General features: G+C 40.0%; 1 protein-coding gene and 1 non-coding gene across 3 annotated transcripts; one reads left to right on the forward strand and one right to left on the reverse strand.

Moving 5' to 3' along the window:
- Positions 1–1,112: 1,112 nt before the first annotated feature.
- itchb (itchy E3 ubiquitin protein ligase b) lies at positions 1,113–26,329 on the reverse strand. 2 transcript variants are annotated; one of them, XM_061801228.1, is made up of 24 exons: positions 26,172–26,329; positions 23,092–23,190; positions 22,627–22,768; positions 19,431–19,555; positions 19,164–19,298; positions 17,199–17,244; positions 16,926–17,107; positions 13,978–14,227; positions 12,980–13,075; positions 12,501–12,675; positions 11,654–11,723; positions 11,165–11,249; positions 10,835–10,963; positions 8,596–8,668; positions 8,130–8,201; positions 7,622–7,710; positions 5,589–5,748; positions 5,366–5,499; positions 4,778–4,918; positions 4,345–4,465; positions 3,642–3,746; positions 3,111–3,207; positions 2,787–2,859; positions 1,113–2,011 (listed from the first exon to the last, which is right to left on the reverse strand). In XM_061801228.1, the coding sequence occupies exons 2-24, from the start codon at positions 23,159–23,161 to the stop codon at positions 1,912–1,914; spliced, it is 2,670 nt and encodes an 889-aa protein (XP_061657212.1). In that variant the 5' UTR covers positions 23,162–23,190; positions 26,172–26,329; the 3' UTR covers positions 1,113–1,911. The 2 variants fall into 2 exon arrangements, with proteins under 2 accessions (XP_061657212.1, XP_061657220.1); XM_061801236.1 differs by lacking the exons at positions 1,113–2,011; positions 2,787–2,859; positions 3,111–3,207 and adding an exon at positions 3,218–3,400.
- On the forward strand, positions 12,125–12,197 carry trnat-ggu (transfer RNA threonine (anticodon GGU)). Its single transcript has one exon. It is a non-coding gene; the product is annotated as a tRNA-Thr (tRNA).
- Positions 26,330–26,331: the final 2 nt, after the last annotated feature.

Here is a 26,331-nt window from a genome sequence, read left to right on the forward strand (position 1 = left end):
CACATGAATAGTAGAAAACGTTTTGAAATGATTTATCCTGGTCTTAATTTTGGCTGTATAATGACACAAACCTGGCATTTCATCTGGGATGTGTAGACTTTGTATCCACCATTTGCTAACTGTGTTGGAAATTCAATATTTGACCCTGGCCATGATGACAACACAAAATGAGAGTGAAATATAGTGGAATGGGAACAAAAGTCCCTATTCCATAATCTCCCACTCTGTGTAGTTGTTCTTCTTTGAGTCACTCGAGGCGCCTGTGGATGATCATCAGAAGTGCTAGACTTGCATGTGGGAGGCTCCGCAGTTGGCAGTGGTATCGGGCAGACTGGAGCCCAGAGAACCGAAGCCAGAGGTGCTCGGCCGATTATTCTTCCTCACCACAGAGACGGCATCTGTCATCCCACTTCCCCGTCAAATGTTGCAATCTTCGGAGGGAGGCGTGGTGGCCGGACCTGGGACTCTTCCTCTAGATGAGGTCAAGAAGAGGTGAGGGAAAGGATACTGGGGTGGGTAGATGGAGAGGGTTTGCAACTCCTGCAGATGATCGCTAACCGTGGTTGGGCGTCGAGTTGAGTGATTGGATGGGGAAGGGAGGAACCGAGTTTGAACTGCTCGTCTGCAAGGTCATTGCCCGGGAGGTTACTATGGCCTAGGACCCATATTAGTTGAGATCTTTTTGGTGGGAGGAAAGGCAGCAAGGTTGGAGTTGATGGAGAGAGCGGAGGAGTCTAAAGCAGTGGGTTTGTCGAGGGATGTAGTTAAGAACACTGTTAAAAGGTTTTATTTATGTTGAGTCACAATCCATACTTGCTGTCGAATGAAGAACGCATCTTCAGAAATGAAGACAAAACACACTGTTTCACACTGATTTAATGTCATTGCCGTTTACAAAAATAAAGTGTACAAAACACAACACTATTAATTAATTCAAAACAAACTATTTTTCTCCCATTTATGTGATTGGTTAAGTGTGAAGGGACCAGTTAAAACAGATTTTTTTTCATTTTAATTTGGAGTATTTAAGTGAAAGAGCATTAGCAATAACTCCATTTGGCTTCACTTTCATTTTGGTGTTTATCTCAGAATACTTGTCATTTCCTATTGAGGTCATGTTTTTGACAAAAAAAAAAAAAAAAAAAAAAAACAATACCAGAAAACAGAAACTAGTATCAATGACGACCTATTTCCCTAATCTCAAAACGACAACTTTCACACAGTGGTCCTATAAAACTAGGACTTTTTTTTTTCCCCAACGCTGCCATTGCAGTAAGCCTCCGACACGAAAAATACTGCTAACGATGGTGACAATCATGGAGCCGTTCAGGGCTGCTTCTCAAGGATCATCTCCCAAATGAGTGCGCTAGCACCATGGTTTGGTTTAATGCGTAGCATCATTTTGTTATTGTTTCTTAAAGACATGAGAGACAAATCTAATTTTTTTAAAAAAAAACCTTGTTAGCGGGAGAGCTACAGGTGAGAAAAGTGACAATCATCATGGTGGATGTATTTTAATTAAGAGCCAACAATATAATCTTCTTAATTTTGATGACTCTTTACCCACTTTTCACCCCGAAAAACTATCATAGCAATGACTACTTTGACGAATTAGCTACTTGACAAGACTGCAACGTTACCTCCCAGTGATACGTTGCTGCTAAGATGGTGTGGAAAACACTCCCATGCCTACATAATACGGCACCCATTCTGAAGTCCAGGATAAATTTGGGGGATTTTGGTTTCGACAGACTTCTAATTAAAAGCTTTTCCTTTGGCGGTGGCTGTAATAAATATAATACCGCCGGGCGTGGAACCTGCCGACTCATGGAATAGGAAGGCTCCCCGATTTCAACCCGGCGGTTTCGATCCCGATACCTGGCATTTCATCACCACAGCCGCTGCAAAATATCACTCCTGTCCGAAGCCTTCCGTCTCCTCAATGGCGAACATCAGCTTCTCTTTAAGCTGGTCGTAGCTCTTGTAAGGAGGCAAGTCCAATCTGTTGAAACTTCAAAGTAGATGCAATAAATACACATTTCTGCCTCATTGCGAAATGAACATGTGCCGTGCTTCTCAGCCAGTTTGCACAAGCACCATTGTTAACACAGAGGCTATTTCTCCATTTATATGCAGTGTACTTAAAAAATATTTTTATTTTTCTTCTTCTTCTTTCCCTTTCAGCTTGTCCCGTTATGGGACGCCAAATGTCGAAATGCAAACAATCAAGGTTCTCTTTTACAAATTAGTCCCCCGCAAACAGCAGAATGGTGCCCTCGTGTATAACGAAATCAGTGTAGTTGACCCTTCCTTCCATCACCAAAGGTTGATACATGTCCAGAGATGCCACTAGGTAGCAACACAGCCTTAGCTTTGCGTAAATTAACTACCTCAAATTAATTCAACATATTCAACATTCCCTGAGACCAAGATGCTTCATGATAGCACCATAACAGCAAAAAAGGCAGGTTTTCCAGTGAGAGAATGTTGTCTACAAATACACATTTTCAAATGTAAAACTGTGAATATGTAGGAGTTCACTATAATTAAAGGCAAAAAGACCAATCATAATACTCCTAAAACTTCAGAAGCAATCGAACTGCATTTTCCCCATTTGTGGCATCATAAGCGCACCACTTCAAAGCCAATAAGTAACCATTGCTGCACTGAGTTCTGTTGGTCGCACAGATTAACATTAGCTGTGTGTTGCGTGTGTGTCTGTTGGATGACCAAGTATGTGTTAAGGTGTGTAGTGCATGAAGCGCTACCTCCATGTGAGAACTTACCATGTGTGACTTCTGGGAAGCCAGTTTTCCTTTCCCACCTTCTCAATACAGAACTTCTGTGGACCATTGCTCCCTGTAAAATGAAGCACGGGACAGAATGGAGTATTTAACCAACTCATTCGAAAAATATAAAATGTAAACTCTCTCCTCAGGTTTAACTAAAGCCCTCACAATTTCACTTTAAATAAACTGTTTTTGCTAGCCTCTCCCTCAAACGTTAACACCAGCCTAATTAAGCCAGTTTTGCACAGGGTGAATAGCAAAGACTTCCATGTGTGGAAAGTTCCGACGTGCCCAACTTGAAAATATGCCCAAAAACGTTACCCATGAGGTCAGCAAAGCCTCCAACGGGCAGACGACAGGTACCAGTGACAAACTGTAGCAACCTCATTCTCTTCTCATTGTCCATCTCTTTTACGAACTGCAAAGAAAAGATCCTATACATTACGTACATTTATACAAATGAATGACATACCATAAAGTATTGTGCCTTTATAAATGCTTAGCTTTGATCAACATGGTCAGAGAAAGATGCATTTCACCAAATGTTTGGCAAAAGACTAGTGTAGTAACAGATCTCAGAAGGATGCAGTGCAGATCTACACCACTGTACCCTAAAAACAACAATTATGAACGTTTTAAATAAATAATTCTGACAACATATAATTGTAAAGGCAGATTTAATACGATACAACCATTGAATTGGCTCTCATGTCCAGAATTACAACAAAGCACCACGTAAAACAGGTGGCTTGTGTGTGTGAATTTGTTAATGTTAAGGTATCTCAATCAAGTTGTATACCGAGCGGAAAAGGTCATCTCTCTTCAGAGCTTCATTATAATTTTGATGCTAACCTGCCAGAACCACATGATCTGCTTGCTCCCGCGGGGATAGTGTCTGTAGATGGTATTTCTTTGCCAGTCAGCAAGGTCAATTTCCTGCATGCCACACAGCATCACCTGCAAGGACAAAAAAGGACATCTTTAAATCATGGATGGAGAACCTCTTATAACTGATGCTGTATTTAATTTATGAAAAAAATATGAAGGAACAATCAAGTAAATGTCTATGGCATTGTCAACATTTGGGGCTTTAAAAAAAAAAATTACAATTGTTCTTATTGTGGTGGCACGGTAGCACAGCGATAAAGCGTTGGCTTCACAGTCCTGAGGTCCAGGGTTCAATCCCAGCCCCGCCTGTGTAGAGTTTGCATGTTCTTCCGGTGCTTGCTTGGGTTTTCTCCGGGAACTCCGGTTTCCTCCCACATCCCCAAAACATGCAACATTAATTGGACACTCTAAATTGCCCCTCGGTGTGATTGTGAGTGTGACTGTTGTCTGTCTCCATGTGCCCTGCAGTTGGCTAGCAACCAGTTCAGGGTGTACCCTGCCTCCTGCCCATTGACAGCTGGGATAGGCTCCAGCACTCCCGCGACCCTTGTGAGGATAAGTGGCAAAGAAAATGGATGGAGGGATGTTCTCATTGTTTATTTGTTTTTAGAATTCTAACATAATTGTATCCTGAAAACAATGCAGCTCTCTACATTGGTGCCCATACCTCCAGCTCTTTGGCATCAAAATACTGCAAGTACTGCTGTGGGAGGACCTCATTGAAGCCTTCAAAAAATGCCTGGGTCTGCTCTTCCACTCCTCTGGAAAGCCTCCACTCTGCTACCAACCTGCACAGCACAGAAAACAGAGGTTTCTAACTACAGTTAGAAAGGGCTATGAAGCATCCTGTAATTATTAATCCTTGTGTATCCCTGTTCATTTTGACTAAACAATATCAAATACCTTATTAAAAGAGCTGGGAACGGTTTAAAATGTCTGTTAGTGGGACAGAAACATTGCATTTGACACAACAGGATGGGAAACATGAGTGTCAAATATGAACTACCTCCTCCCATCTATCAGGTGCAGATCCAGCCTTATTACAGTTTCATAACTACATCAGAAGGCATAATTGAAAATCATAATCCATCAATGTCAACCTGATGTACTCCTCCTTATTCTCCTCCGTAACTTGGATGTCTCCACCGCCAGGTTTCAGGTCGTGTGTAGTGATTTCCCCTAAGATTTCTTTGTCAACACAGAAGAACATTTCCAGGCCACACTCTTCGATGTTGTTGTCCCTACGGGGCAGTAAAGACAATCACAACATAGACCAAGACCTATACATACGTTCCTGGCACAGCCGCAATAGAGTAGGTGACAATCTGTGATGGAGAAATTGTATATGTTCTACTTTTCTAAAGACATGTTGTTATTACTCCTATTACTAGTACTTGGTCATGTACCATACATATTGTAGTTTCTTTGTGTAAGAAATGTATGCTGCGTGTGATGTCAGGGAGTCTGCCAGTGAGCTGTGACTGACAGAAGTTGACAACGGTTGCTCTTCTTTCCACATGGAAGGGGAATGCATTGGATAGGTATTTTGTAAAACACCATTAAATAATGTTTAAAAATATGTATTATAGTGGTGGCACTAAAGATGAAATGCAAATACTGCAGGAGAACCCTGTACACAAATATTAACATACAGCAACACCATGGAGCAAGGAGTACTCGGAACTTACTTGATCCAAATGAGGGAGTTATAGAACTCTGGGTCTACTGACTCAAGGTCCTTGAGGGCCAAAGGCTTGTTCAGGATGCGCTTGTAAAACGGCAACGAGAATCCTGTGTCTATGAACTTGCTGTGGAAAAGTGCCTAACAATTGATACCAGAGGAGTTTATTTTTATTTTTTCCATCATCTTTGATGCGCAATACTAGGTGATATGAGACAATGATGACTAACCATGGCAATGAAGCGGCCAATGAATTTGAAATACTTAAGGTGGTCAGGATTGATGTAGGAGGCGGGGTTGATCTGGAGACAGTAATTTTCTTTTCCAGCATATTCAAACAGGCAGTACATGGGGTTCAACACCTCATGAGACAAAAGGAAGAACCATTCCCTGTAAGAAATGGGGACAAATGAGAAAAAGATTCAGAGATTCTCCTTGCGGCGATAATAATATACCGTAAATTTAAAGAAACGAAATCAATGGTAACTGCCAGCAAGTTAATACAATGCATTAATTAAATATTTAATAACATTAATACACAAATAATTAAAATTCATCTGTTTGAATTCCTTTGATGTGATAGTCAAGAAATTCCGGTGGTTTGGATTAACAATGTATCCAACAGGTCATGTCATATGTACTGTACCTTGACAATGTGATGTTAATCCTCTCCCATTTCATGGTGTTTTGAAAAGAGTTTTATCGGCAACTATAAATTTTCATGGGCACTGCCATTTTGGCGAGTCACATGACTTATGTGCACGGATGTGACATAATAGGCGCGGCAACAAAGCTCGCTTACGTTGGGAAACAATTGTAGCCAGCGCTGATTTCTCGGATTTATCCTCATTTGATGAGGAAATAGCAGTATCGGTTGATCGAGAAGACGGGGGAATACGTCCATACAGATTTGAACCTGTGGCTGTAAATAATATTGAATATTCGGATGGTTTTTCCAGATGGGAATGACGCGGTCAGACTCCGCTACAATTGTTTCCCAACGTAAGCAAGCCTTTGTTGCCGCGCCTATTATGTCACATCCGCGCACGTAGGTCCTGTGACTTGCCAAAATGGCGGCACCCATGAAAATTCGTAATTGCCGATAAAAATCTTTCAAAAAAAAACATTGAGAGAGGATTAACATCACATTGTCAAGGTACAGTAAATTTGACATGACCTATTGAATACACTGTTAATCCAAACCACCGGAATTTCCCTTTAACTCCTGATTGAGTGCAGCACACATTTGATTCATATAGGGTCATATTCTCCTCTGTGCGTAAACCAGAGGCGGTGCACCGCTGCGCTCTTTTGGCAAAAAGGCATTCTCCCTTCCACTCAACTCTTGCTACTCATGCAGTCATAACTCAAGGTGGCCTTGGGTCAAGCAACCCTAAAATGAGGGCATTTGCTATCAACTGCAGCCCTGCATATACATTCTCGTGGACTTAAATTACTTTTTCCTCTTTCGCGCTCCAGAGGTTGTAGTAAGTACAGCGGCCCATGATGGTAAAACATAATATTGAACAATTTGAGTCAGTTAAATGCCCATCGGCAGCTGCCTCATGCTAACGGAGCGGGTTACAGCTGGGCAATTATGTTTACCAATTTTGATTACTGGATTTCTGTCTAATTTATCATCAAATAAGTTAAAAGTAATTCACATGGTCTGTGGCAAAAGGAAGATTGTAGGGCACCAATGACCAACAGAAAAGCAGGCACGCCATCTTTTGATGGATCTTCAAACATATGTTCAGTCATAAGCACAGTATTAAATGACTACTATTACTCTGACTAAATTAGTTTAATTTAATTCATACTGAATTAAAAACATTATCCTTTAAAGTATAGCGGGTTCAACAGAGCTGTGCGCGCATCTAACTGGCAACATCTGTTTGGTAAGATATTTCCATTTTTAAAGTGATTCCAAATGGATTTATAATATTCAAAAGTTTCAGGACTTGTCCATATTCCATGATTTTTAACCAGATTCAGATTTTAACGAGGCGTGTCTTTTTGGTGGCTGCGTAAAAAAATTTTGCAGCTACAAACGGTGGGTGTGTTTGAAATCTGGAAAGGGAGAAGGCTCATAGTTGAGGGTGCACAAGCCAGGCACGTTTAAAAAAAACAACAAAAAAACTATGAAGACTAACCGCTAAGAACCAACAGGAAAATACGGCCCATAGAATACACTGACTACGTATGCACGGTGTTATATTGCACTGACGACAAGCTTATCCACTCATTTCTGTTTTGTACTGACCTGGCAACACCTCCATAGTCAAGGCCTTCTTCTCCAGGGAAGATAATCCACAGTCTTCTACGCAAATCCTGAGCGTTGAAGCTCATTATCTATAATGTTGGAATTTTTGCATTGATGAGTGAATTAATTGTTTTACAACAGCAGCATCCAGATCTATTATATTAGATTCATGATTAGATACATGATAGCGGTTCGTGTGATGACTGAACAGAGTCAAAGACAGACAATCTCTGAATAATTCTCCCTAGGAGTGGAGGTAGCATCGATGGGCTCCTATTTCCTGGTTCTACCAAGATGTAGGCTACATTTACTTCTGCCCAGCAGCCACATTATCATCAGGACATGATTTTCCACGGTGGCTATTTTACATGGTCACTGTGCCATATACTGGCAAAGAAATACACTCACAAACTTATATTGTTGTATAGGTAAATTACTACTGCTTGTTACAAACATGCAAAACAACTTGGTGGCTTCTCTGCCATTAGATCTCTGTGAGCCACCTTACTTGCTGGAAGGAGTCCTCAAACAGAGTTTTTCGTGACACATTGATCTTGATGTGTTGAGGCATTGACAGTTGCTAGAGAGGAAGGGAAAAAATATAAAACAAGAATTGTGGTGATTATAATTTGAGCAGGTCTGTATTTATTTTGTTGCTGTAATTTATAATGTAATGTAATTTATAATGCTTTGAGAACTAAGGAGTCAGACTGTGAACGGGATTTTTCCACCAGTTTCTGAAACAAGAACAATTACTATATGCAATGAACTTAGCACACCCTTTAAAAACTGCGTCAAATTAATCATTGCAACGACTTACTTTGGCCAGCCCTCATGGGACAAGTCAAAGTCGCAACAACCTACATTTTAATTTTGATGGGACTCCTGTTTTTGACAGAATTCAGGGATCTTTAGTGTTTGCAAAATTTAATCCATTATTAATTTAATAAATTTTCTGCTGTTTGGATTCGTACCTGGCACCAAAATCTGAAGTATTGTACTTTGGCTTTGAAGTCTCTGACGTAGGTGATCTGAGGTCCATTTTCTCTGGAAGGGAGAGAAGTACTTAATAATTTAATACATGCAAGAGATGTAACTACATAAAGTTGATGGAAAGCTGCACAGTATTGGAAAAAAATGATTGTGATTTTGATTTTAACCCTGGAATATATACAGTTAAGAAAATAAGTATTTGAACACCCTGCTGTATTGCAAGTTCTCCCACTTAGAAATCATGGAGGGGTCTGAAATTTTTCATCGTAGGTGCATGTCCACTTGTGAGAGAAAAAGAACCCTGAGAAAAACAATTTTAATATTTGGTACAGTAGCCTTTGTTTGTAATTACAGAGGTCAAACATTTCCTGTTGATGTTCACCAGGTTTGGACACACTGTAGGAGGGATTTTGGCCCACTCCTCCAAACAGATCTTCTCTAGATCAGACAGGTTTCTGGGCTGTCGCTGACAAACACGGAGTTTCAGCTCCCTCCAAAGATTTTCTATTAGGTTTATGTCTGGAGACTGGCGAGGCCACGCCAGACCCGTGATATACTTCTGACAGAGCCACTCCTTGGTTTTCCGGGCTGTGTGCTTCGGGTCATTGTCATGTTGAAAAACCTAACCACGACCCATCTTCGATACTCTGACTGAGGGAGAGAGGTTGTTCCCCAAAATCTCACAATACATGGCTGCGGTCATCCTCTACTTACAGTGCAGCCGTCCTGTTCCATGTGCAGAAAAACTCCCCCAAAGCACCATGCTACCACCCCCATGCTTCACAGTAGGGATGGTGTTCTTGGGATGGAACTCATCATTCGTCTTCCTCCAAACACAGTTAGTGGAATTATTACCAAAATCTTCCATTTTGGTCTCATCTGACCACAAAGCTTTCTCCCATGACTCCTCTGTATCATCCAAATGGTCATTGGCAAACTTAAGATGGGCCTTGGCATGTGCTGGTTGAAGCAGGGGATTTCAAATCATGACATCTTAGTGTATTACCAACAGTCACCTTGGAAACGGTGGTCCCAGCTCTTTTTAGGGTCATTGACAGAGTCCTGTCGTGTAGTCCTGGGCTGATGCCTCACCTTTCTAGGGATCATCGAGACCCCACGAGGTGATATCTTGCATGGGGCTCCACTCCGATTGAGATTGACCGTCATGTTTAGCTTTTTCCATTTTCTAATGATTGCTCCAACAGTGGACCTTTTTTCACCAAGGTACTTGGCAATTTCTCTGTAGCCCTTTCCAGCCTTGTGGAGTTGTACAACTTTGTCTCTGCTGTCTTTAGACAGCTCTTTGGTCTTGCCCATGTTACAAGTTTGAGTCTTACTGATTGTATGGGTTGGACAGGTATCTTTATGCACCTCACACAGGTGCATCTGATTCAGGATAATACATGGAGTGGAGATGGACTTATAAAGGCGGACCTACAGGTCTTTGAGGGTCAGAATTCTAGCTGAAAGGTGTTCAAATACTTATTTGCAGCTGTATGACACAAATTGTTTAAAAAAAATCTTACATTGTGATTTCTGGATTATTTTTTTTAGATTATCTCTCACCGTAGACATGCACCTACAATGAAAATTTCAGACCTCTCCATGATTTCTAAGTGGGAGAACTTGCAATATAGCGGGGTGTTCAAATACTTATTTTCTTCATTGTCTTGCGATGTGAAAGAATCCTTGATCAGTGGTGGCAAAGTTTGTTTTCCTCACAAATTAATTCAAAATTCAGTTCATAATTCAACTTTTGTTTTTTTTCCCCTCAAAAGTTTACTGGTCCAAAACCCCCCCTTATTGGCTAAAAAGGGAATATCTAAAGACAAGCTATGCTAAAAAAAAATATATATATATATATATATTTGATTTTTTTTCTTTGTTTCACTGAGTTTACCGAATATTTTACACACTGGAAATCTGTCTGATTGGAAACATTCTAGGATATGATTCAAACATAAATTAAAACAAAAACTCTAGATCATAGATGTAAATATATCATATCTCGAACGCGATTGAGCCGTAATAAGTGTGATCGTAAAAGAGCTTAATTTCATCAGCCAAAATCATAACATACAAGACCAGGTGGCATTCATGCTTCACTTCTGAATTAGTTGTTTCTCTTTATCCTGCCTGTTACATTATGCATAATCTCAAGATATGTGACACAAAACTACAGGTACCGTATCTGAGTTTTGTTACTGCCGGAGGACGTACAGTGAGGATTTTCCAGTGCGAGGGTCAATGTAGGTCGTAGTTCTTCGGTTGTGGTCTACAAAATAGGGGATACCCTCTACAGTAAACCTCATCTCCCATCCCTCTGGAAGTGGCTTCTCATTGAGCAACCTAAAATAATGAGACAAAGAGGTAGTGAGTATTTTTGGTTGCATCACAATGACAATGCAGCAATCAGAAAACCAAGTGATACGAAGTAACAGCAGTCATTAAAAAGAGGCACATTTGAATTAAAAATAAAAAAAAATGATGAGCTTAATAGGAATATAAGGTAAAATGTCAGGGCTGGAACATCAAAAGACAAAAACTAACCCTTGTGACCGAGGGTCTTCCCACTGTGTTGACCGTGTAGGATGATGCACAAAATACACTCTCCCATTGCTGTCTGTTCTCTTCTCTAGAAAAGACAAAAATCAAATAACAAAACCATAAGTCAACAAAAAGCATCATTTCACTATAAAGATTTCCACAATGTTCATTTAAACTGTTCAAATAATGTTCTTGCTGGTCTGTACAAAGCGATATTTGTTGGGAAAAAACTTGAACATGCATGCAATATAAGATTGGTGAATTCTCTTCTTATTTGCTGCTTAAGGGTCAAAGTTTTGCATGGACTTTGGACTTTGCCTACTACGTTCCATCGAAAAACGTCTGCTGGGTTACATACTCTGATATTTTATAGCACTGGATAGTTTAATTCTGAGCTCTAAGATGTTGCAACAGGCACTTCCAATATGTAAATCAAATCTCAAAGAGGACTCCTGCTATGAGGATAACATTATCATTACTGCGAAATCTTACCCCATCCATTTGGCAAAGGTCCAAGAGGATCATACTCCTTATTCTGTGTAGTTGCCCCCTGGTCCTGTCCCTACATAAGAAGAGTCATTTTGAATGAGGAAAATTCAACAACACTGAGGCCTTTTTTGACAAATTATTTTTTAAGGAAACAGGGGTACTTAAAGTGGGACTGACATCCCTATAAACATTCCAAAATAGATATTGTAATACATCTAACAGTATTCACTTCAATGTCTATACGGAAAAAAAAAGTGAGCGGAGAGCGCGTCATCCATGCACAAAGTTGCGCAATTCAGTGTCCCTCGACATCCAAGTGGTCGCCATATTAGTCGCGTCCTCTGTCCTTGACGTCATCGTCACTTCCGCCTTGAAAACACACAGTGCCTGCTACTATGGAACCCGAACAACAGATATTCGCATTTTTCCGACGCCCCTTCTGATTTTCATGACGGGAGTTACAAAAAGCTGTGAGGCCCCGTAGCTCAGTGGTTAGAGCACTGGTTTGGTAAACCAGGGGTTGTGGGTTCGTATCCCACTGGGGCCTCCACTCCCTGAGAAGGGTTGCGTCAGGAAGGGCATCCGGCGTAAAAATTGTGCCAAACATATATATGCGTTCATCTGAGATGACACGCTGTGGTGACCCCGAAAGGGACAAGCCGAAAGAAACACACAGTTACAAAAAGCTGTATACGTCAAAATCATGTTTTGTGGTAAAAAACAGATGGGACCACATTGGCTGTAGGTTTTTAATTAATAATATACCAAAAATCATCCGTTTGGCGACACTTGACCTTTAAGAGTCCGAATAACTGCATCAAGATCTTTAAACTACAGTACTACATCTTACCCCAATTATAAACCTCTGGTTGAACTGTTGCATGGCGCCCTGCAACTGGTTGCGTTGGTGCTGCCACTGCTCGTAGTTGCGAACAGTCTCCACTGTGGGACGCTGCCAGGTGGTGGTCCTCGTAATGTGGTCAACAAAGTAAACGCGGCCCATCTGGTCAACACGACGTTCCCAGCTAAGGAAAAAGTGACAAATAACCAATCTGATCAAGCACTAACTACAGCGGACAGATCTTAGAACTTCAGTTCAATGGACTGTCGATCAGTCCAAATGTAGATGCTGGTCTGGACAACATAATGGGAAAGCTCACAGAAGAAGACCTTTATTCACAGACAACATTTAGCCAGCTGAAGGCAATGGCTGAATACAAGTGGAAAAAAATGGTTGAAAATCAACTGTGCTTTTGCTCTGACATGGAACCAAAAGAAATATTAGAAACAGAAAAAGACGAGGTTTAAATTGTAGAAAGGAGTTTTTACCCTGGAGGTAAGGGTTCAGGGCGCTCCCATGTTGTTCTCTTTTCTACGTGGTCAACAAAATATAACCTGCCATTCTGATCAATCCTCTGCTCCCATCTAGAAAGAAACAAGTAAACGACATCAGACTAGGGGTCAACAATGAAAACGCTACTTTATGGGTACTGACTGGATATCACTTTGATATACGCTTCTGAAAGAGCAAATTAGCTGTAATTACTCATAATATATTAATACGGCATGGTGTGTCAGCTGGTAAAGTGTTGGCCTCACAGTTCTGAGGACCCGTGTTCGATCCCGGCCCTGCCTGTGTGGAATTTGCATGTTCTCCCCGTGCCTGCGTGGGTTTTCTCCGGGCACTCCGGTTTCCTCCCACATCCCAAAAACATGCAACATTAATTGGAGACTCTAAATTGCACCTCGGTGTGATTGGGAGTGTGGCTGTTTGTCTCTATGTGCCTTGTGATTGGCCGACAACTAGTTCAGAGTGTACCCCGCGTCCTGCCCGTTGACATCTGGGATAGGCTCCAGCACTTCCCGCGACCCACAAGCGGCAAAGAAAATGGATGGATGGATATTCTTAATAATTCATCTCAGAGAATCCAATGATTATGTGAAGGTCTTCTCACAATAATGCTGATGTAATCATTGTAACAGTATCAGGATTTGAACTTCCACTGGTGAACTATTTTTAGAACAGACCCACAGAGAACTCATGCGGTCCTTGGGATAACCCCAACATCAGAAAACAGAACAGTCCCAAGCAATTTAGTTATGTACAGATAAAGTAACACAATATCAAACATTAAGAATATTGATGACTGACCCCACAAAGTTGTGTGCTTCTGTGTTTATGTTAAGCTAAGTAAGCTAACTGCCTTATTAGTTCCATTCAGTCTGCTTCCATTAAAAGTTCTCCACAATAATATTACATTTAAACTATAATTTCACTTGACTAATGACATGAAACCATGTATAAAGCAAAATAAAGAAGAGCTCACCCTGGAGGCAAAGGTCCAGAGCTGACCGCAGGGACCCGGGATGAGACAGCAGGGCTGATGCTGCTCATCGGCTGTCTGGTTGCTGGAGTTCCAGAGCTAGATGCTGAAGATACAGTGTTCCTGTCTGAACCCACCGAAGGACTGGAGTCTGGGGCTGCTGAGGGCCCCGGGACAGTATTACGTACAGGTGTCTCTGAACCAGACTGACCATTGCTGCTTTCAGCCGGTGTAGAGCTACTGCTGGAAGATGCTAAGCAGAGAGGGAGTTGGTCAGTGTTAATTGAGTTAAAGAAATTCAAATGGTCATAGGTTTGAAATTATAATAACCCCTTTGTGTAATAGTTGACTAAATTATAAAACTGGCTTTGGCTTTTTCACCCAGTGTAATAGTCTAAGGTGGCACTGAATAGAAAATTGTAAAAGTAGATTAAAAAGTATTCCACCAAGGATCTTCTGCAGTGTAGCAGTTTGACACTTAATGTACCGGTAACTTTCAAGTCAAGCACAAAATACTTGCATGATCCAAGTAACACTTTGACAGGAGTTTTATTCACAAATAAATGAAATTAATGCACATGTATGTTTGCAGTGTTTTCTGATGAAATAGTCATGCTAATAAATGTATGGGCGAAACACACAAAATATACCTGTTACAACATGTCTGATCATTTTACTGGTTTGTACAAACACTGTAAACAACTATGGACAGTTAAGTTAACACAGACTGTGGTATAAACACACAAAGTGCTTTCTAGCTGGGCCACAAATAAAATTGGTGAACAGTAGTGACAGATTCAACTCTTCTGATTACAAGCCAGTATACCATTGCATTGAATCTATTTGCAAATACAGTGATACCTGTACGAGTCCCAACGTATTTATTTAGTAATAAAACTATACTAAAAGATAAATAATGAAAGACACACGTATGAAATGAGTCACTGACTATGCCACACGCTTGAAAGGCACACATACAACACTACAGTTGTCACTTTCTGTTTTTACTGACATCCAGTAATTACACTTCATAAAATCTGTTTATTAATTTAGATTTTCTTTCACTGCATATTAGTTTTGTATAATAGACATAACTTAGTTTTTTTAATGTCTTTTAATTATTAGTATAACAGCAATATATATATATATCTGTTATTAGATATTATTACTGTATTTTTATGTATTATTATTTTATAATAATTTAATACAATGGGGAAAATTGATTTGATATACATGAACTACGAGCTAGGTCACAGAACAAATTAAACTCTTAAGTCAAGGTACCACTGGACTACAAACTCTTAAGTTGCCAATAAAAATATTGATGCCTTAAAAGAGATGACACAGCAATGAAACAAACAAGGAAGCAGATATGATGATTGTTTAAAAAGGAAACACCATCAGGAATAAATAGCAATCATCATAAATCACTTGCCCAACAACAGAGCTTCTCTTTTGCTTCAGCAATTTAATTAAAGAGAAAATATTTCCGTGTGAATATTTATAGCACTAACACCACTTAAAAAACTTCAAATACTCGCTTTCGTCTTAGGAGTTAGTTCTTGATTATATGAATCATGATCATGATGATCATATAAAGTATTAAAGCTTTTCACAAAAGTTGGTCTGAGGGATAGTGGATGTAACGAAGAAACTGTTTGGATTGGGTGAGGATCCGGATGAAATGTACATAAGAAACTGCCATAACAACAATTGTTAAAGTGGATCTGGATTGTCTTAACCCCTGGCTTGACACACCCCACTCGCCGTATTGTCCCACAAGCAATGCTGATTGTCAGGAGCGTGCGCTTGGAAAAGTCAATGTTACGAAGAAAATGATCCTCAGATGCGCTTGGGGAACATGCAATTCTGATGAGAGTTATCCTGCTAGTGTTCAAGGGGCCCGGTTGATTCACTTTCCAGAGCCTAAAACAGTTGATGAAGTGTCTACGATGGATTAAGGCTCGCGGAAGAGCACACGTACAAATAAATGTGGACAATATCAACAAACACTAGGCTGTATGTTCAAAGGTAAGTGAGGGAGAAGTATCTTCTCTGAGTTTGATTGAATTATTATCAGGGCTTTCTACATTGCAGGAGAACAACTTTCACTGTTAGTATATTACTGACCTGCTGAATGAAGTGTGTAATGGTTTATGCCGAAGAGTCGGGTTAGGGATATGTAAATGGACAATGTCATGGAAGAGAAAGGTCTATTCGCCCATTTGTATCACATCAGACTTTTAGGACAGAGCACTGAGTTCAATTACGAGCCAAGTCAAGTGAATATACCCACTCAGTTATAAAGACTACAATATTACTTGTGATCTTTTCAAGTAAAAAGTATTCACTCTGCTTTACATTCGAAGTCCAATTCCACTATTTTATCCTGTTGGATTTCGATATGAAATTTGTGAGGCATCAAACTTTTTTGCATTGATCGGCAACATTTGGCTGTAACTGACATTGCGTCGTACGCTGTCCAAAATCTTAATTCCGTGTACATATCCTTGTGTGAAATAGTTGAGACCTCTATGTAGAACTCTCTTGGGACAAATCTGACGCATTTGGCAAAAAACATACCCCAATATAATCTGAAATACGCGATAGAGAATCAACTTCAAACATGTTCTGTTCAATCACCATTATGAAAGCTTGTGGGACATGGCTAAGGGGCGGAGCTTAAGATCGCCATCGGAAAGGTCCATTGCATTTTATATTGTGGAACAATTTAAATCAGAGATGTGACCAGGAGAATCAGCACTACAACATGTCTCCCAAACACAATTAATTAAAATTAATAACATGTTGTTTTGTCATGTTTTGAAAATCAGTCCTGACATTGTGCAATACCCAGACTATCAGGGTAGGTCTCCCCAATTTCGTGTCATTTGTAGAGAACAATGACACATAAAAAAGACAGTACAAACTTAACTTGCCAAATGACAGACCTGGTGAAGACGTGGGTCTGCGTGGGGTTGGAGGAGGAGGTCTGGATGGTCTGGGTGGCCGTAGTGGCCGCCCACTCCCTGAAGACACCAGGGGAGAGCCAGAGACGGTCCCTGACTTTCGACTCCGGGGAGACGAGCGGTGCTCAACGCTGTCTACAGCCGGGGAACTGTCTCGGCTGTGTCTATGGGGTGCAGAGAGATGCAGCAGATGAATAAAGTACAACTTTAACTGAGCTCAGGACTTAAAAAAAAAAATTAAAGCATTTTTCATACTTTGGGGTATGTTCTCCATTTGGATGAGATTCTCCGTTTGATAGATCTGAAGACCAGAAAATGTATCAATGACAACGAGTTGTTGAACATAGAAAACAGTTGACAGTAAATACCAAACAGTATTGATGCATTAAGTTTAAATCATTTCCACGATGGCCAAATTTATAGTTAGAGTGTATCATATCTTGACATTATCACCACAAACTAGTAGTCTTTTGGCTTCACTCATCTGTTGAAGAGAAGAGATGCTTTGCACCTGCTCTGTGATAGTCTTGGGGTTCTGTTTAAAGTGCAGAGAGCATCAAGAAGACCAAGGAACACACCAGACAGGTCCAAGATACTATTATAGAGAAGTTTAAACCCAGGTTTGGATACAAAAAGATTTCCAAACCTTTAAACATCTCAAGGAACACTATGCTCACAATCATATTGAAATGGAAGGAGTATCAGACCACTGCAAATTTACCAAGACACGGCCGTCCCTCTGAACTTTCATCTTGAACAAGGAAAAGACTGATCAGAGATGCACCCAGGAGGCCCATGATCACTCTGGATGAACTGCAGAGATCTACAGCTGAGGTGGCAGAGTTTGTGCATAGCACAACAATCAGTCGTACACTGCACAAATGTGGCCTTTATGGAAGGGTGGCAAGAAGAAAGCCATTTCTCAAAGATATCCACAAAAAGTCTCATTTAAAGTTTGCCACGAGCCACCTGGGAGATACACCAAACATGTGGAAGAGGTGCTCTCGTCAGATGAAACCAAAATCAAACTTTTTGGCCATAATGCAAAACGATATGTTTGGCGTAAAAGCAACATAGCGCATCACCCTGAAGACACCATCCCCACTGTAAAACATGGTGGTGGCAGCCTCATGGTTTAGGCATGCTTTTCTTCAGCAGGGACAGGGAAGATGGTTAAAATTGATGGGAAGATGAATGGAGCTAAATAGAGGACCATTCTGGAAGAAAACCTGTTGGAGTCTGCAAAAGACCTGAGACTGGGACGAAGATTTATCTTCCAACGGGACAATGATTCAAAACATAAAGGTAAATGTACAATGGAATGGTTCACAAATAAATGTATCCATGTGTCAGAATGGCCAAGTCAAAATTCAGACCTGGATCCAATCAAGAATCTGTGGGCAGATCTGAAGACTGCTGTTCACAAACGCTCTCCATCCAATCTCAGTGAGCTCTAGTTGTTTTGCAAGGAAGAATGGGCAAGAATTTCAGCCTCTCAATGTGCAAAACTGATAGAGACATACCCCAAGCGACTTGAAGATGTAATTGCAGCAAAAGGTGGCACTACAAAGTATTAATGCAATCATATTGCACGCCCCAGTTTTCAGGTTTTTATTGGTTAAAAAGGTTTAAAATATCCAATGGATTCCGTTCTACTTCACGATTCTGTCTCACTTGTTGTTGACTCTTGATAAAAAAAAATATTTTATATCTTTATGTTCAAAGCCTGAAATGTAACAAAAGGTTGAAAAGTTCAAGGGGGCCGAATACTTTCACAAGGCACTGTATACAAAACTGCACTTTATTGCAATTACGATGCAACAAGCCATTGCAAAATGCAGCCCTGATGATGTGTTTTCACCTACAAAGTAGACTTGGGCTAAATTTTTGTATTTTTTTTTTCACAAGCTTGCAGGTGGAAAACCATCTATATTTTATACCACTTATCCTAACTAGAATTATGGCTGTGCATGAAACTGTCCCATCTGACGTTTGGCAGGAAATATCCTGGACTAGTCACCACTGGTCCCCAGCCAATTGCGGGGCAAATACAGACAAAGAAGCATTCAAACTTATGTCCACACTTAAGGACAATTTATTATCTTCAATGAAGCTCATAACATGCATGTTTTTGGAATGTGGAAAGAAACCGGATTTGTGATTTTGCAATTTTTCATGCAATCTATGTTCATATTCTCCGTGTCCACCCTACCAACTCACTCTGATGGTCGACTTCAGCCTTGGCGAACATTTCGGGGTCAACCGTCATACCATCCAAGCAGACACAAAGGTCTCCCACAACATCGGTCTGGTCTCGGTCTGTAAACAGCTTTATGGTCTGCACCACGTCAGAGACTAGATGATGGCGATCAGGGAAATGTGTATACATTAGAAAGTCTGGATGTCAGTTGTTATATACCGTATTCCAATTGAAGTCCTATGCATCATTTTAAAATCAATCAATCAAGAATGAGACCAGACACTCACTTTTCATGTTGTTAGACTTGAGTGTGGCACTGAGGTCCAACTTAGCCATGCCAAGCAGGATGTCGGATTTCAGGGTTTGGTGGCTCCACACTCGAAACACTAGCTTGCTGAAGGGAGTCACGATCCTGTCAAAAACAAAAAGTCTCAGCAAACACCCTTCAATGAATATCAAATAAAACTTCCAGCTGAGTCTCTGAACAAATAGCTGGTCATTTTCAATTGGTTTCAATGGTTACTTATACCGTTTGGTTACATAGCTTTGAGCAATCATTGATCATTTTACACTTGGAGCTAATGCCTCCTGGGATGTACATGTCTTCACAATGACTACTCGCCCTGGAACAATGAATCCCTGCAACTTATCATCGCAGAATACAAACATAGTAGTCCTTCACTACATCGCAGTTTTTTTTCTTCACAGTTCTGCTATAATGCAGTTACTATGTAATCTTTTTCAGCTGTTTGTGTGTGTGTATATATATATATATATATATATATATATATATATATATATATATATATATATATATATATATATATACATATATAGAATATAGTTCCCAAAAACTTTCAAGATAAATTAGTGTTGTTTTTTATATGCCACTATTATTGTGATATTAGAGCATAATACAGACTTGTACACGTTTATAAATTCTTCCATGCTAATCAAACATAGAAGAACCTCTGAATAATGTTTTTTTTTAACAAATAAAAGTCACGCTACAATTTACAATAAGAGCAAGTAAATAAAAAGAGAAAGTTTTGTTCAAATCAATTCTTGAACTTAAAAAAAAATGAAAATTTGAGTTTCCCCTTTTAGCTCTCTTTTTTTACCCTCTCTCTTCTGTTTGTCATTTTCCAAATCGATGTCTTGGTACTTCTCAATCAGACACTTCCCATCCGCAACTACACAATGGTGACTTAGGGGCATTTTGTCATATCTGCCTCTGTTGTCTTCCATCTTTGGAACAGTTTCTGCAGGAAACCTGATTTGCCATTTTGGTTTTCAATGTTTTCTGTTGTGCAAAATGCAACTTTTGACCAACAAAATAAAGCTTAATTTAATTTAAAGTTATGGGTCAGTGGATGCACATTTATCAAGGTTTTTGCATCACTCATAATTTTTGTGCGTCCAGGACGTGGGATGCAAACCAAACGATTTCCCCTAAGGCACAACAAGGTAATCTTCAACTATATACTGCATGTAGAACCAATACCTCTTGTTCGCAGGTCGACAATTCAACAAAAAGATGTTGTATCATTGTTAATGACCCACTTTCATCAAGTAAAAACCGAATGTCATTCTCCAGTCAATGACCCGAAAAGAGCTGGGACCACCGTTTCCAAAGTGACTGTTGGTAATACACTAAGATGTCATGGTTTGAAATCATGCATGGCACAGAAGGTTCCCCTGCTTAAACCAGCACATGTCAAGGCCCGTCCTAAGTTTGCCAATGACCACTTGGATGATACAGAGGAGTCATGGGAGAATGTTTTGTGGTCAGATGAGACTAAAATGGGACATTTGGTCATAATTCCATTAACCGTGTTTGGAGGAAGACGAATGATGAGTTCCATCCTAAGAACACCATTACTACTGTGAAGCATGTGGGTGGTAGCATCATGCTTTGGGGGTGTTGTTTTGCATATGGGACAGGACAACTGCACTGTATTAAGGAGAGGATGACCGCGGCCTTGTATTGTGAGATTTTTGGGAACATCCTCTTTCCCTCAGTAAAAGCATTGAAGATGGGTCATGGCTGGATCTTTCAACGTGACAATGACCCGAAGCACACAGCCAGGACAACCAAAATGTGGCTCCGTAAGAAGCATATCAAGGTTCTGGCATGGCCTAGTTAGTCTCCAGACCTAAATCAAATAGAAAATCCTTGGAGGGAGCTGCAACTCCGTGTTTGTCAGCGACAACCCAGAAACCTGTCTGATCTAGAGAAGATCTGTGTGGAGGAGTGGGCCAAAATCCCTCCTGGAGTGTGTGCAAACCTGGTGAACAACGACAGAAAACGTTTGACCTCTGTAATTACAAACACAGGCTACTGTACCAAATAACATTGGTTTTCTCAGGTGTTCAAATACTTATTTGCAGCTGTATCCCACAAATCGTTAAAAAAAAAAATCATACATTGTGATTTCTGGATTTTTCTTTTTAGATTATCTCTCTCACAGTGGACATGCATCTACGATGAAAATTTCAGACCCCTCCATGATTTCTATGAGGGAGAACTTGCAATATAGCAGGGTGTTCAAATACTTATTTTCTTAACTGTAAGACTTTTGACTGAATTACTTTCACTTATATTAAAGTCGGTGAAATAAAAGCTGACTATTTTTTCTATAACTTGACCCATCTTTTTGTGATGTTTGATGAGAAGATGCAAGGGTAAAAATGAAGATACATTAGCTTCTAGTTACCTTCCAAATGTTGAAAAAGGTTTGCAAAAACTTGGATTTTTGCTTTTCTGCAAAGTGTGTTTTTTTGGAAGGAGAGGATTCCAGCCGACGATACCTATCACTCATGAAAGATTATGTGTCAATGTAATATTTTACATTCAATTAGTGGATGATTTTATTTTATAGTGAGAAAGTTTAATGCATGAGGTGGATCAGTGACAACATATTACCCTTTTCGTTCAGCTTTAAAATTTGACAGTATTTAGATCGTGTTTTATATTTGTAACAATATCTGAACTTCCGCTTATATTTTCATCACAGTAAGTTCAGAACAGAAAACCTGTAACATTGCTAGTATTGTTAATAATGGTTTTATGATGGCAACGAAGTTTATAAGCAAATCTTTGGAGATTCCACCATACATTGGTACACTTCACAACTTCTGACAATGAAAACAGAAGGCAAAAAAATTTGTCCCGGGACACATGGACGCATCGTCTCACTTCATCATATATCACTTGTAACTGTAACCCCCTGTAGGCATGGTCTAAAGTGTGAGCCCCTTAGACTGCAGGGAGGAAGTCCTAAAGTATTTAAGGAGACAACACAAGAGATTGCTGACATTCACAACATCACAGTGACTAATTGGGTGAAATGTTCATCAATGCTGGGTAAAATGGCCTTTTTTAAAATGATGCTGAAATTCAAGGCATTACACCAAGTGAATCCCTTGCATTAGTATTCCTCTCAACATAGATCAATCCGTGATCATCCTTTCTTAACTTACAACGTAAGTGGCTGCTTCCACTTGGGGCTGTGGGTGTTGTTGCATTTCTCTGTTTTCCTGGACTGGCCATCAACAATAACTTCCACATAAGGACTGGGACCAAACCAGTTCTTCTTGTTCTCTTTCAGTTTTGCTGATAACACTGAAACAAGAATACAGAGAGCATGAGAAAGCCCGGAAGGTAGACAGTCACAAGATCACTTAGTCACCAAGGAACCGCTAACACACAAAGACTTGTGCCCATGCGTTTAAATGAAGCATTCTGATTCAACTTGGCACAAGTTCATGATACATTTTGAGAAATTCTTAAAAACTCATTTCATACTGTGCAGGATTATATTGTGGTAGGACATGACTGCAAACATAAATACAAACAATGGCTCAGTTCAAGTAGTACGACTGAAAGTTCAACTGAAGGCTAAATGTAGAACAAAAGTAAATAAATGCAACAAATACACAACTTACCAATAATTTGTAACTGTGCCTTCATAGGGTACCCATTGGAACTGCCCGCCTTGGCGACTTCACTTGCCATGACATAGGGCTGGGATGAAGCCTGCAGCCCTGAAAGCAACCCAAAGGTGTTTCCCATTACTGCAACTTTGGAGCACACAAGTGAGGATTTCTAATGAGGCACAGTATTGGAATGTAGCCATCTGAGGTTTTTTTTGTTGTTGTTTTCACCAAGGCTCACTGTCAGGTTAATCCAATTGTGACATTGATGTAATATGAAACAACGAAGAGAGAAAGACACCAGTTTTTTTATTTGCTCAAAGCCTCGAGGAAAACGAAGAACTGCAATGTAAAATTCTTGATCATCCTCTGAAGCAGCCTTCCGCGAACTCTCTCTTTTCATTATATTTAGGTGGTCCCTACCAACGGTTACAATCTGAAGGATGGGGGGGGGCGGAAACCTGTTTGTTTATGTGTATGCATGTAGGAGTGAAAATTACGATATACATGTGTAAGTAAAAACGTTCAACAATCAATCAATTGCAACAGCCTTCAGCAATCTTGTTCCAAGCAGTCTGGGTGAGGTTTCCTCCCAGAGTGGGAACCCTCTTCTGTTGCTATTAGGACATTCTTTAACATAAGAGAAGTAACTTAAACAAAGCAGATGTATGTATTTTAACTCTTTGTGCACCAGCAAAGAAAGTCTTCATTGCGATCTGAAGCATCCTCCATTGCGCAAACTTTAATCCGACAATATTCATGTGCTGAGCAAAGCATTCTTCATTGCAAGGCCTAAGCATTAATCCTACTGCTAAACGGTATGATAAATCTAGTAATAATTCTTACACATACCCTAAACATTGAGGTGTCCTGGCTAGTCAAAACGTAAAGTGGAAGCTCGAACTACGACCATTGACGTAGGTGATGTGTGTTGACCTTGGGTAAGGAAGAAATACTTATTACCTTTAAAGGATATGATGGAAAACAAACATTTTGGTTTCTTGTATACAGACAGCTAAGTTTATTGACCGCCTGTCCACCCACCAAGGGTGAAATTACACGGGCAATTTTTTTGAACACTGTGAAATTTATGAAAATATGTCTGTAAGTGGGTCATTGAGAAATTTAAGAATTGTGATGTAAGATTGTAGATTTGGAATTTCATGAAACAGTGGGGAGCAGTGTCATATAAGCGTGAAAAACGGCCTTCTCAACACTGCCTGAGTGAGGGTAGCTTGACAAAACCATATGAAGATTAAACATTGTTAAAATACCTCAGAACTGGAATAATTGTGGAAAATATACAAATGTCTCCTTTCAATGACTAACCATAGTGATCAGAGATTAAAAGCCATCATAGTGAATGTAAAGCATGTTTTGCATATTGCTTGGTGTGTACTTATTTAATTGCTATTTTCCTGTTAGCTTTATTTGAACTTCTTTTTCTCTACCCATCCGCATTTTGTTTTACTTCTTTAATCAGGTGACCTTTAGTGATTAAAAAGGCGGCTACAAAATGCTTATTCTGGTCATATACATGTGTTTTTCAGAATGTCAAATAGTGAGACCAAAAAACCCTCTAGAATTTTGTTTTTAAGTTAATTATTATTGACTGTAATGTATTTATGTTACTGTAGCTCTATTTTTAGGCTTATGGTACATTTATGAATGATTGGCACAACTCTTTCCGTGACGTTGTAGCTTGATGCCGCTTGTCTTGACTGGGCGCGTGAACAGCGAGTGGGTAAACTACAGCTTCAGGTACAGCTTTGGTCTCTGCTTAGTCAATAATTTATTGGAATTGATCACAATGACACATCATATCTTGTCTGCGTGTACATGACAGTCTTTGTTACATTTTAAACGGCAATTACATTTATAGCATAGATGTTAATTCTCATACCATGATATTCAAGCACAATCCAGTTCAAAACCCAGAAAGCCAACTAAAAGTTTTTAATTCTGTATTAAAATTCATTTTCATCTATTCCATCTTCTGCACAGGCTTCACCTAGGATTCACATTTTCCCATGGTCATTTTCATTTCCAAGACAAAAATCTATGGAAACACAAGTATGCCATCTTTTGAAATGCAAACACACATAACAAATTGTGTATTTCAGTGGCCAATACCAAGGGACAGAGGAGAATGTAAAATTACGTATGTCTATTGCAAAAATAAATTGTGCCACAAATTGCTTCCCAGATTATCCGCCTCGAAAACAACCTCAGTAGAAACCTGTTTTTAAAAAAAGTTTATAAAAAAAAGTAAAACAGCAAATAAAGTCTCAAACTGGGCTCTATCACATAAGTCCATATTTTAAATATCCAGAGTCAAATCCAACATTGCATGTGATATACGTTCTAATAAACATTTTGTATGTTCTGAAGTGTTAGGAAAAACAACGGCGATCCGCAACACGTTAATCACCTTGAAAATATGACTACTGTATATTTTGTTGTGAGCAACAGGAGCAACAAACCTAATCAGACAACCCTGTCAGGTTAAACAAACAACTCTTCCTCTCATAAAATATTGGCTTTACTTGGTCTATCTTATATTTATGTACTGAAGAGTTTCTGTAAATAAACTGAACGCGTTTCAATCTCGGTTTCGGTTTACCAACGCACTCGGTATATTTAGAGGGTTTCCGTTTGGCAGCAAGTGTAAAATTAGCTGTTTATTTTAACAAATCCACCAGGCGTACATGCAAGGTTGGTAATCTTATTACTGATTATATTTAATCGGCCGAAGATCTTTGTTGTGCACGATAGATCAAGCAGGCTGCCATAACATCTCGTCCAACTAGCATTGCATGAAGAGCTAACGCCGTGTAAAGCCACGGCTTGTTATTTCCTTCAAGATGAGGAAGTGCACCGATAAACACCCCGTGAGAATATTTTATGTTCTGGTATGCGAGCCGAGTCCCGGAAAACACGCTGAACGTAAGCTCGCCGCCTGCCTGCTACAGCCCAGCTAGCCACTAGCCTGCTAGCATGTGTCACCACCATGGCACAAACCCAAAAGTCCACGGCTGTCAAAAGGCAAAATACCAGCGTCAGCTCGCCAACTAATGGTTTCGCTCTCTTACCCGCACTCCAGGAGAGACTCGAGAGGGCAAACTGTCAACCTTATAGAAATGTCCCAGCCCTTGTTCGGCTGACTGTTTTGATAGCGAGCTTACTTGAAGGAAGCACAAACTTCGACCATCTTCCCAAACTCGTGTCACGTGACTGGGACGAAGGCGGAGT

Source organism: Syngnathoides biaculeatus, chromosome 2, assembly GCF_019802595.1.
Source record: "Syngnathoides biaculeatus isolate LvHL_M chromosome 2, ASM1980259v1, whole genome shotgun sequence".
Classification (NCBI taxonomy): Eukaryota; Metazoa; Chordata; class Actinopteri; order Syngnathiformes; family Syngnathidae; genus Syngnathoides; species Syngnathoides biaculeatus.